Below are 13,470 nucleotides of genomic sequence, written 5' to 3'. Positions count from 1 at the left end.
GTCTTGTGAGGTATTCCATCCTTTATATAGTCATTGAAGGGACCGTCGGAGTGATGACAAAATCTTGGTCATTAAAGAATAATTAATGTCATTACTCTCTTTGTTTCTTTCTAAAACCATTTTGTCCGCCTCATTATTCCCTTCTTTAAATACTTTCTTTCCATAATGAGATTCTTTTCGGTTACGCGTTCTGGACTTGTGAGTCTGCATCAGAGTCTTGATGTATCATAATTTGACTTTAGAGGCTGATTATGTATGACTTTATCAGAGCTTCTTAGTGCTCTATACTTCTTAAGTGTCAGAGTCTGGATTCAGTAGTCTTTTATCGGAGCTTCTGACTTCTTAACTGTTGTGCTGGTATCTGCGTTGATCAGAATCATAACCATCTGGACGTATCCTTTCTGAGTGGCATCTGATCATCAAATATCTGCTAGTTCTGTATCTTATGTATGATCAGAGTTCTGCATAAATGTTCAGAGTCCTGCATACTAAGAAAAAATCTCGTTAGAGTACCATTTTTGTTTCATCCTTTGTTATCATCAAAATCTTAGAGATATATTGTAGAACCAACTTTGTTCTTACATGGTCAAGTTATAGCTTACGCTTCTAGATAATTGAGAGTTTATTAGAGGAATTATCCTATACATGATCTTGAGTTGGCATCAGTGGTATTCATGTTGAAGATTTGGAGGCATTATCTATTTTGCTCCAGATATGAGGTGTTTTGTGATCACAAGAGATTGAAATATTTATTTGATCAGAAGGAATTGAATATGAGACAGTGAGATGGCTCGAGTTTCTAAAAGATTATGATTTTGGCTTGAGTTACCATCTGGGTAAGGCTAATGTTGTAGCTGACGCATTGAGCATGAAGTCTTTGCATATGTCAATGTTGATTATTTGAGAGTTAGAGTTGATCGAGCAGTTCAAAGACATGAGTTTGGTATGTGAAGAGACTCATAATAGTGTAAAGATGGGTATGTTGAAATTGACGAGTGGTATTCTTGAAGAGCTCATAGAGGGTCAAAAGATCGATGTGGGATTGGTTGACTAGCCTGTGTTAATCAATCAAGATAAGGATGGTGACTTTAGAATTGATGAGAATGGTGTGATGAGGTTCAGAGACAGGGTTTATGTACCAGGTGTACCTGAGCTTAAAAAGAGTATTCTTGAGGAGGATCACATAAATGGGTTGAGTATTCATCTCAGTGCCACTAAGATGTATAAAGACTTAAAGAAATTATTTTGGTGGCCAGGAATGAAAAAGGAAGTAGCTGAGTTTGTCTATGCTTGTTTGACTTGTAAGAAGTCGAAGATTGAACATTAGAACTCATTGGGTCTGATGCAACCATTGATTATTCCGGAGTGGATGTGGGATAACATTTCTATGGATTTCGTAACAAGTTTGTCGAAGATGATAAATGAATGCGATTCTATTTTGGTGATTGTTGATAAACTGACTAAATTGGCTTATTTCATACCGATCAGGATCAATTATACTTTGTAGAAGTTAGCTGAGTTGTATATTGCAAAGATTGTTAGTTTGTATGGTAATTCGTTGAGCATTCTGTCAGATAGAGTTCTTAGGTTCACGTCGAGGTTTTGGGAGAGTTTGCAAGAAGGTTTGGATACTAAGTTGAAGTTGAGTTCTACTTATCACCCGTAGACTAATGGTCAAACAAAGAGGACTATCCAATCCTTGGAGTATTTGTTGAGGGCTTGTGTGCTAGAACAAGGAAGTGCTTGGATAACTACTTTCTGCTGATTGAGTTCACTTACAATAACAGTTTCCATTCGAGTATTGGGATGACCCCGTTTGAGGTGTTGTATGGTAAGAGGTGTAGGGCACCTCTGTATTGGTATGAATCTGGTGAGTATGCAATAATTGGACATGAGATTGTGAAACAAACTTCAGAGAAGATCAAGATGATCTAAGAGAAGATGAAAGCTTCGCAGAGTCTCCAGAAGAGTTACCATGATAAGGGGAGGAAGACACTCGAGTTCCAAAAGAGGGATCGTGTTTTTTTTAGAGTTACCCCAGTAACTGGTGTTGGTCGAGCCTTGAAGTCTCGAAAGCTCACGCCACATTTTGCTAGTCCATACCAGATCTTGCAGAAGATAGGGGAGATGGCCTATAAGATTTCCTTGCCACGACCGCTTGCTAATCTTCATGATGTGTTTCATGTGTCTCAGTTGAGGAGATACATTATGGATCTATCTCATATGATCCAAGTGCATGATATATAAGTGAGAGAGAACCTAACTGTTGAGACATCCCACATGCGGATAGAGGATCAGGAAGAGAAGCAGTTGTGTGGTAAGGAGATTTCCTTGGGTGAAGGTAGTGTGGGGATGCCAGCTGGTGGAAGCATAACTTGGGAGTTGGAGAGTCAGATAAGAGAGTCGTATCTGACTTTGTTTCCTTCAGGTAATTTTTGAGGGCAAACATTTTTCTAAGTAGGGGAGAGTTGTAACACCACAAATTTGATTAAATTATTTAATTGAATTATTTGGATTTATTTTATTTAATTATTTGATGTTGGTGTGAACTAAAATGAACTATATGATTATATATTGTTGGAGGTGTAATGGTATTGGTAGGGTATGATGAGAAATAAATGCTTTGTAGGATGATTAGAAAATAACTAGAACATGAGTATTTTAATTAAATAATAAAATTTAGTTATTTTACTTATTTAATTAGAATAATGAGAATTTTAATAATTAGGCAATGACTATTTTATTTAATTGGTTGGATTAAAATAAAAGAGTAGAAATAGTAGGGAGAAAAGGAGAATATTATTAGTATTATTTTTATTGAAATAAAAGTTAGATCCAAGATGGGCGTAGTGGTAAATAAGAGGATAAGTGAGGGAAATGGTGGAAGTCTCTAATTGAGAGAGATTAGGTTAATGATAAAAAGGTTAGTAAGAGGGTTAGATAGTTTTTAATCAGAATTTGGTGAGAAGAGGAGGAGACAAAGGCTAGGGCATATGAACAACTCTATTGAAGAGCTTTAAGAAACTTTTGCTGGAAAATCAAGGTAAGAGGGAAGAAAGGGCATTCGATCTATGTGTATTACATGATGGAGTATAGATGAGAAGTTCTTAATCTCATTAGGGTTCTAGGTTTTTGTTTGATAATGTGTTATATAATGAAATTCTGAAAAATTGGTTGGTTGATTTGTGTTTATATGTGTTGTTATACTTGATTCCATGATTGAATGATCATGAGTATGCATGTATGAGGCTATGCCATTGAAGAGGATGTGAAATCTTGATTTTATTCATGGTTGATGATGAATTTGATGTTAAAATTATTGATGAGATTTCTATGGATTGTCGTGATATAAGTGGTGTTTATATTAATGATTATGCTAACATCAATATCTATCAAATTTGTGTTTTAAATTAATGGATTTTGTGTAGTATTTGGTGAAATGTTTGAGTTGTAGTCAATTATCTACTGTAGGTATGTTTGTGATGCTTGTATGATCGATTAGCGAATTGTTATGTTTATACAATGATGTATGGTTTTTTGGTGAAGTAACATGAATGAATGCGTATGAAGTCATGTTTGATGAGTTACTTCTGTTTGTTATTGTTTATTGATGTTGTAACATGAATTGATTGTTGCGTATTATGATTGAAGTGATGCATAAATGGTGAGATGTGTGTAGGGATCCTTTTTGTGAACCTTTTGTGATAATGCATGTTGTTGAGAGTCACGCATCATTGTGTATGGACTTCGGTCCAATTTTGGTGTTCTATGGTCTGGTGGTATGGATCGGGAGCGAGTAGTCAGTTCTATGTGGGAATCGGCGAAGCGTTATCTCTGGTGATGGTAACGATCTTTGGTGTGCTCTGGTCCTTTGGTGGGACCGGAAGCGAGTAGCTGATTTTAAGAAGGAATCATTGAAGTGTTACTTATGGTGATGATAACGAACTTTGATGTGCTCTGGTCCTATGGTGGGGACCGGGAGCGTGTAGCCGGTTTCAAGTGGGAATCGGTGAAGCATTATTTATGATGATAGTCATGATTTGGTGTGCTCTGGTCCTATGATGGGGATCAAGGGAGAGATGAACCTGAGTGTTCATGAATGGTATCGTATGCATAATGAGTCAGCTGGGGAGTAGCTTTGCATATATGATTGTGTCGTACCTAGAAAAATACGATCCTTCGCGATGGTCACGGAAGAATGATTTCAACAGAGTCACCAACAAACTTTATTTATTCTAATGAAGGAATAGGAAAATATAGACAAAACCTTTAAAAATGGAAAATAGTTGTTGCAACCATATTCGGGTTCAGGAGTCGATTACGCAAGCGGAACATATTAGCATCCCTCATGTCCGTTGTACTCAACGGGAACCTTTTAGTCTAATTTGTGGTTTGAACGTTAGCTAATGTTCATTGTTTTCTTCGAGTGAATAAAAGATTTAAAAGAGAAAAGAAAGGAAACCTCAAAAGGGGAAAATGGGAGGTTTTTTTATTAGTGTGCTCGCCAAAATCTCGCGATCTCGTACCTACGTATCCTTATGGTGCAATAAGGAAATCAGAGCATTCGTAGTTCGGGGAACTATGGTTTGTTGGTGTCTTTTAATGAACAACTATTTAGATCACGTTCTAAAGGCTAAACATTGACTTGTCTACTCTCGACGGAGGCTTAAGCACTAGTTTGTTATGTGCGTTAGAAGGGATTAAACAATGTTCTTTCTGAAAAGGATTTTGATCACACATGGGCTTGAAAAAGATAGGTTTAATGTGTTGAGATACTTTGTTGGATGACGATTACTCAGATAGTCGAGTAAGGGAACTCGTATCCAAATAATCGAGGAGAGGAATAGAAGGCTCTAAACTATCTCCCTTTTCATCCTTACTTGCAAAAGGATTTGAACTTTGTTAAGGTATTTAGAATGGACGACGAATACTAGAATGGCCGAGTAAGGGAGCTCGTATCCAAGTATTCGAGGCTGAGAATAGAAGGCTCTAGACCACGTCTTTTTTCGTCTAAGTTATTGTGAAAATGATTTGGATTTGATCGGATTAGGAATTTTTTAAGACATGACAATCAGTTGACTAATCGAGTAAGGGAACTCGTACCCAAACAATTGAGGAGAGAAATCGAAGGCTCGAGACCATCCCCATTTTTATCTCTAAATGAAATGGTGTTTTAAGTATAATTAAGTATCTTAGTTTAATTTGGATAAAATACTCGATATAGATCGAGGTTTTAATTTTCACTTGAAATGGAAAGGGATTTGAAAATGATTTTAAAAAATGTACTTGATGTTGATCAAGCGCCTTTGATTTTAGTATTTTTGAAAGATTAATTTTAATACTCATTGTCTTTTTGGATTAACAATTATGCATAAACTAAAAATACAGTAAAATAAACTAAAAAATAAAGCAATACAAAAAGTAAAAGAAATAATAAAAGAGAGGGGACACACTATCAACACAAGAGGTAAAAGAATTAAAAAAAACTAAAAGATATAAGAGAAAAAATAAATAGATAAATGAATAATAAAAAATTAATAAATAAAAATATACAAAAGACAAAAAAACATGTTGAAATTTATGGATGTAGCTAGAAAAATACTCTAGGACCAAAAGAGGGAGGACCCATAGGGGTGTGCTGAGCAATCAAGGGGTGTGGGGAGACATCATCTTCTTCAATCCCATATTTGATTACTATTCCCGTGGGAACAAAAATGGAAGAAAAATTGTTCCAACAAAAACGTAAAACCAGCATAACTTTCTCAATTTTTCACGAAATTAAGCAAATAAATAATGAAAATTTATATACTCAATCTCATGAACACAATGGTATATTCAAAATTAGAAAATAAACAACAAAAGTTCAAAAACCAACAAAATTCAGAAATATATGTTTGCTTGATTTGACCTTTTTATCCATCCTCATGACAAACGAACTATGGATTCATGCTCGGGGTGACATTGAGAAGTTATTGGATACATTATTTATGTAAAACAAACATCAATTTGCATCTGACCTTTTTTATTCATGGAGGTTCAAGAGCACCTTAAACTCTTGATTTTGAAATCAATTGAGTTTCCATACAAAATGGTGATTATTAAGGTGCTAAATAAATAAAGCAAAAGTAAAAATATAATAGAACTAAATAAAGAACAATCATAAGATCCGTTTAAACAACAACAAATTACTTTTGCTTATGGAGGTTCAAGAACACTTTTCAACTCTTAATTGTGAAATCAATTGAGTTTTCATACAAAATAGTCATGATTAAAGTACTAAATAAATAAATCAAGAGTAAAAATGCAATAGAATTAAATAAAGAACAAACATAAGATCTATTTAAACAATAACAAATAACTTTTGCTTATGGAGGTTTAAGAACATTTTTCAACTATTGATTGTGAATCAATTGAGTTTCTATACAAGGATGACGATTAAGGTACTAAATAAATAAAACAAGAGTAAAAATGCAATAGAATTAAAAAAGAACAAGTATAAGATTCATTTAAACAACAACAAATCACTTTTACTTATGGAGGTTCAAGAACACTTTTCAACTCTTGATTTAAAATCAATTGAGTTTCCATGCAAAATGGCGATGATTAAGATATTAAATAAATAAAGCAAGAGTAAAAATGCAATAAAATTAAATAAAGAACAAATATAAGAGCCTACTTATTCAATAAAAAGAAAGAAATGACCTGAAAGAAAATGAATAGAAAAATGAAAAGAGTTTTGGCTTGGTTTTTGTGAATAATTGGTGGTGAGATTTGTGAATGAAAATCATTTTATTTATAGGCTCTAAAAAAGGTAGTTTAGGAATTATGCAAAGAGAGTGAATGTCTTCTAGAAACTTATTTAATTAAATAATGAATAATGATGTAATATATGCATGGAATAATGATGTAATATATGTATGGAATAATGATGTAATAAATTTGAGATATTTTAGGTTTTCTAGAAACATTGATTTTTTTTATGATGCATGAAAATAATTAATAAAATTCAAATGGATATTTTGATGATAAATCAAATGATCATGAATTTAGTTTTCAAAATGCATAATGAAAAAAATGCAATTTTAGTGAATTTCTTCAACATGTAAAATATTGACTTTATGTTGACTGTTTTTTTTACTATATATGCATATATGAATAATTATGATGACTTTATTTGATGATAAAAATGTATATGACTAAAAAAGCAAAACTGGACAAATGAGCCTGTATTAGATGAATTTAAAATACCCGGATAAAAAATTGGGGTATGACAGTTGTCACTATTTAATTATCTTAAACCAGAAGGTATGAATGACAACGGTCTCTGTACATTCATGGTGGAAGATGATTAAATACAAAAAGACCCCAAATTTGTCCTTTGAGATGTAGAAAAGAAATACAGAAAGAAAATGTAGTGAGAAATATAGTGAGATATGTAGTGAGATAATCACTATAAGGTAAATGAAACAATCAAGACTCTCTAATAATCGACCGAGTAGTATCTTTTATGATATAATCGAGACTTTCCAAAGATGGAATGAAATCCCAATCGTATCTAAGATTCTCTAAGGATACTAGAGCAGTATCTCAAATAAGAATCAATGAGTTTCTCTGAATCTATGTGTCATACCCTAAATTTTACCCTGAGTTTTTCACTCGCATCAGCATAACATAAATCGATCCATTTTTTCGTGCATTTCTTCAGTTAAAAGGGTCTATCAGGGTTTAGATGAAAAGTCAGGAGTTCTGGAATTTTATATGATCTTGATAATGTTCATTCAGTCATCTATTGATTAAGAAGTCGAAAGATTTAATTTCTCAATCTCAGTGCATCAATTGTTTCCATTTCATCATGATTTCAGAGGATCAGAGGGTGATAATTAAGGGTATTTTCGTCATCTGAATCTTTGCATAATTTTATTTGTGTTTGAGAATCAGAAGCAAATGGTCTAAGGGAGATTCATTTACGTCTGATTGTCTGTTCACATTTATTCAGTCAACAATTTATTTCATTTACAAGACGTTTGCGTTTTATACTTGTCACAACATGCATTTTTGTTCCGTATAGTTTAGAATATCATTCAGAATAATTTTTCGGATCTACGGACAGATCGGTGAAATCGTTTCTCAACTGTACGTCAGATTAGCGGGCGAAAAATTTCAAAATGAAGCTTTCAGATATCAGTTTTATTGATCTACGGTTCACGTAGTTCAAACTGGTGTGCTCATTTCAATTTTTTTGATACTTTTCCGATCGCATTTTTATCCGCCTGAGCCTTTTAAACAGTCAATTTTTTTAAAACAAAATTGATCAAAACATGTATGTTTTCAAGAAGTTTATTTCACGTTGGTCATTTTGGTGCATTCGTTTCATTTTTCGGGCATTTTTACGCCTAATTTTTTTATTCAATTATTTTATTTTTAAATATTTCTAATTAGTAGGATTATTTAAAATTAATTGTGTTTTTTAAATAAGATTTTATTTGTTTCTTTTAATTTGATTCTAATCATTAAAAATTGGTTTTTAGCATTTCCATTTTTTATATTTCTTATTTATTTAAACTTTTATGATTTAGTCTTTCAATTAAAGAAAAAAGTTTCTAAAAAAAAAAATATCTCTCTCCAACCAATCCCATTGTGACACTTGTTTTTATTCTATTTTGCAAAATTTAATTAAATTTGGACCACGGAACAGCTAACACATGGCTTTGGCTTTAGATATTTTTTTCAACACACCACAAACTCTCTTTCTATAATCTATATCTCTCTCACGTTTCCAAGGAAAAGAAGAGACTCAAAACTTCTCATCACCTTTTTCTTTCATTTCTTCTCCTACAAAAAAAGAACATTCATCTTCCATGCTAAAAATATGTTAATTATTAGAATTAGGTCATTTCTCTTATAGAAGAAAAAGATTGATTGGGTATCGACCTTCTCTTTCCCGATTATTTAGACACTGCTGTAGAGCTCTATGTCTGATTAATCGTCTTCCGTTAATGAACTTTGGCCTAATTTACCACACATTTTCATAAAAAGAGAGTGATTGGGCTTAGGCCTCTTCCTTTTCGGGCATTCGAGTACTGCAGTAGAGCTCCCTACTTGGATGCCTGTCTCCGCTTAAAATCAACTCAAACTCATCAAACTTGTTTTCCGCCCTTGTGCGACTCCGAAAACATTTTTAGAAAAGAGTATGCAACATCTATTTTGATGTGAAACAAACAGACTTCAGTCTCCAAGAGTGAGCAGCAAGTAAAGGTTTAATCGCTCAAATGTGATCCAAGCATCACTCTTTTTAAAAGCAATCCACCCAGTAGTTCTCTTTGGGTAGAACTATGTTTGCCTTGAGTTCTTCATAGCACCTGGAGATACGTAGGAGCAGGATTGCGAAATCTTGTCAGGCACATTAATATTAAAAACCCTAAGTCTTTCCTTTCTATCTTTCTCTTTCCTCACTCGATAAGTAGAAGATCGCAAACGGTATCACGCTAACACTCTAACACGAAACTAACTAAATGGGTCCCATCGAGTACGATGGATGTGAGGGGTGCTAATACCTTCCCCTTGCATAACTGACTCCCGAACCCGATTTGGTTGCGACGACCATTTCTTTTTTTTTCGTGGGTTTTATCGATATTTCCCCTTTCCCTCTTTGGGAATAAATAAAGTTCGGTGGCGACTCTGTTTTGTTTATATTTGAGCGTTCCTTACGCTCGGGTATTTTTCGCGCCGCGACAGCTGGCGACTCTGCTGGGGAAATATATATTGTTCTCCTAAGCGAGTCAACCCTAATTTAGTTTGTTTTGTGTTTGAGTTCGCTTTTATCTGTTTGCTTGCTTCTTATTTATTTTATCTATATATGCCTTTATTACCTGTATTTGCAATTACTGTATTATTGATATATGGTATCATTGGAACTTTCTGGACTATTGGCATTTGTGTGAGGAAAAGCTTTATACCCGAGCTATGAGAAAAACTTAAGTTAGGATGGTGGTTGTGTAGTATTGACCTGCGAGACATCGGACTCGTTAGGTTGATGCGAGAACCCCACTCAGATGAGATCCCTTGAAAGTATTACTGTCTTACGATTAGTCGTTTTGGCGGTGATACTTTCAACCTCGATCTATGATTCTGAGGGCCTTTTGTAGAACCCTGAACCTATGGCTTTTAGGGCCGATGGTTGTGTAGTGTTAATCTATGAGACTTAGGACTCGTTGGGTTAATACGAAGACCTCACTCAGAATAGATCATTTTTGAGGATATTGTTGTCTTACGAGTAGTCGTTCTGACGATAATATTGTCAGGTATGATCCATGACTCTGGGAACCGTGTCTAGAACCGTGGAGTCGATGGTTGTGTAGTATTGACCTACGAGACTTAGGACTCGTTGGGTTAATACAAAGACCTCACCTAGAGTAGATCCTTTTTAAGATATTATTGTCTTACGATTAGTTGTTCTGACGATAATATTCTTGAATTGGGTCCATGACTCTAGGAACCTTTTAAACCCTAGAGCCTACCTGTGTTTGGTTTTCCTATTCCTGGAACCTTTTCTCCACGAAGTAATTAATCAGAATGTTCCAATGATCACCTACCCAACTTTACATACATAAACATAAAACATTTCATAATCATAACACATTTGACATGTGCATATTTTCAAGGGACCTAAAGACTCGTTTGATTGCAGGCATTCAGAAGACATGGGTAGCAATCAAAAAAGTACTTATTCATTCAAGTTCAGGAATCCAAAGCTAGGATTGATTAAGGGGTTGATCTCAGATGTGAAAAAAATCAGAAGGAACAACTTTTGTGTTGAGTATGGTGACCTGTTGACTATCATAAACACCGAGGTGGATGCTTGGGCCATTTTCACTTTGGCACAATTCTATGATCCTCCCTTGCGGTGTTTCACATTCCAGGACTTCCAGTTGGCGCCAACATTGGAAGAGTTCTCACATATAGCAAACATTGGTATCAGGGATGAAGTCCCTTACACCGGTCTAGGGGAATTTCCTACACATCAACAAATAGGTTCATCTATACATCTAGATAAAGCGGAAGTGAAGGCTAATCTTGGACCAAAAGGAGGCACTTCGGGATTCACTTTGAAGTTCTTAGTGGGAAAAGCTTCAGATTTCAAAAGTAAAGAAGATTGGGTCGCTTTCAATGCTGTGTTAGCCTTGATACTCTATGGGATTGTCTTGTTCCCGAACATTGATGACTTCGTGGACATGACTGCTATACGCATTTTCTTGCTCAAGAATCCCATTCCCACCTTGCTTGCAGATGTTTATCACTCTATCCATTGGAGAAATGAGAAGAAGGGGGGGATGATCCAGTGTTGCGCTCCTTTACTGTATAAATGGTTCTTATCTCACTTACCAAGCGAAGGGCCTTTTGTTCAGAACAAGGATAACCTCAAGTGGTCTCAAAAAATCATGTCTCTCACTGCCAATGACATCACCTGGTACTCTCGTGTTTATGATGATGTGGACATAATCGTCAAATGTGGCAACTTCCATAATGTGCCACTCATAGGAACTCGAGGTTGCATCAATTACAACCCTGAGCTTGCTATGCGGCAACTTGGGTTTCCTATGAATGACAAACCAGAAGACAAGTTGTTAGAAGGTTTCTTGCTGGGAGAAGGAGTGAAGGACGTTGATCTGGTGAAGAGGATAGGTCGTGCCTGGACTAAAGTTCGTAGAGAAGGAAAAAGGGAGCGTGGAAAGAAGAATTGTATAGCTAGAGGGCCATATACAAGTTGGGTCCAAGCCAGAGCTTCTCAAGACAAACTACCATACCCTTATGAGCCTCCAATGCATACAAATCCTCCAGAACCTACTCACATCACTATGGAGGAAGCTAAAGAGCTCAAAGTTGTCATCCAAAGTTTGGAAAAAGAGAATGAAGAGCTACGGTTGAACCTTCTCCGGATTACTGAAGAAAGGGATAATCATAAGTGGGAGCTTGGGCGGAAGAAAACACAACTTCAAGCAAATGTGGAAAGGACTGATAAGGAGGAATATAAGAGAAAAAGAGTCAAACAGGGGTTAGATCAGGCTGAGAGCTGCTTGAATACTGTCAAAAGCCAACTGAAAGAGGCTGAGAGGGATTGTCGTGAGAAAGAGAAATGGTGGAAGCTCGCCACAAAACAAAAGAAGGAGATAAGAGAGACACTTGAGGCTGAGATAGCCAACCTCAGTGTTTCACTCCGTGAATCAAAAGAAAGGGAAGAACGAGAACGCCGCAGTAAAGAGAGTGCTATGGCTGCTACTCAGGTTACACCTGAAATGTGGAATGGAAAGTGCCAGGAGGCTGAAAATGCTAATGAGTGGGAACGATACTGGAGAGGCCGACATGACTCTTTGCTACAAGAAGGTGAAGATTGGATGAACGCAAGGGCAAATGTGAATGCTAGTTTGGCAGCCTTCGAGGAAACCATCCAGTTTTTACATGAACAAAGAAATGAGTATCAAGACAAGTTTGCCAGTTTGATAGACTTCTGTAATGGCATGGCTACGAATGTGCCTTTGATGCTAAGATGTGCTTTGGAAGACATAGACAATGACAATATCCCTCGTTCAGTGACTGAATTTATTTATCTTTGTGAAGACATGATAAAAAGGTTCAAAGGAGAGTTGGAAGATCTCAACAAACAGAAGCCTGCAGTTTGACTTTTTTTTTATGTTGTACTTTCCTTTATGTTTGAAAGAATATTTTGTACTCAATCCTTGTACTCTATTTTGAATTGAATGAATAAAGGATTTTGAGTTTCTTTTGTACAAAAAAGTTTGGTTCCATTCTTGTTTTATTCCCTGTGATCTCTTTGAATGCTTGCTAAGTTACAAGGAATCTAACACGGTTCCCTGAAAATGAAATTGAACATAAGCATAAAAGACATTTTTAAATCCACGTACATTAACATATGCATCATGCATTTCATTTCACAAAACAAAAACTCATTCCATTTTTCCTCGTGTCCAGTAGTTCAAGCTGATTCCTCAACGTGCATACGCTACTCGCTCCAACACAAGAAGAATCATGGATGTAGTTAGAGAAGAACAAGCTGTCTTCAGAGAGGAGATGGACTCTGTCAAAAACAAGATCGAGCAAATCTTTGAGGCTATGCAAGCTCTGGCTAGAAGGGAAGAAGAGGCTCGTGTTGCCGCTGCTGCAAGGAACGATGCTCTAGTTCAAGGGGTTGCTCTTCAGTCAGGACCTTCAGTTCCTATTCCAAATCCCGTTATCTACGGTCTTCCTCCAGGTTTTGTTCCACCGCCTGAAAGAACTCATGTGCCTCCACCTGCGCATACTTCTGGAGTAGCTGATGGAGTCGCTGCGCAAGGACCTCCGATAGTCAATCAAGTGGCCATTCCCCACACTGATGAGGAGCTCCAAGACGAGTTTGAAATGCAGAATTACAATGGAGCCACTCCAGTGGTCATCCCTACTGCTGCCCAAGATTCT

The 13,470-nt window shown here is 35.9% G+C and overlaps 1 protein-coding gene across 1 annotated transcript; it reads left to right on the top strand.

Moving 5' to 3' along the window:
• The first annotated feature begins 10,700 nt into the window (after positions 1-10,700).
• Positions 10,701-12,677, top strand: LOC127103182 (uncharacterized). The gene is made up of 2 exons (XM_051040458.1): positions 10,701-11,892; positions 11,998-12,677. Exons 1-2 carry the CDS (start codon positions 10,701-10,703, stop codon positions 12,675-12,677), a joined length of 1,872 nt encoding a protein of 623 aa, XP_050896415.1.
• Positions 12,678-13,470: the final 793 nt, after the last annotated feature.

The sequence above is a fragment of the Lathyrus oleraceus genome, chromosome 7 (assembly GCF_024323335.1).
Source record: "Lathyrus oleraceus cultivar Zhongwan6 chromosome 7, CAAS_Psat_ZW6_1.0, whole genome shotgun sequence".
Taxonomy (NCBI): Eukaryota; Viridiplantae; Streptophyta; class Magnoliopsida; order Fabales; family Fabaceae; genus Lathyrus; species Lathyrus oleraceus.
This window is presented reverse-complemented; position numbering and strand designations above follow the sequence as displayed.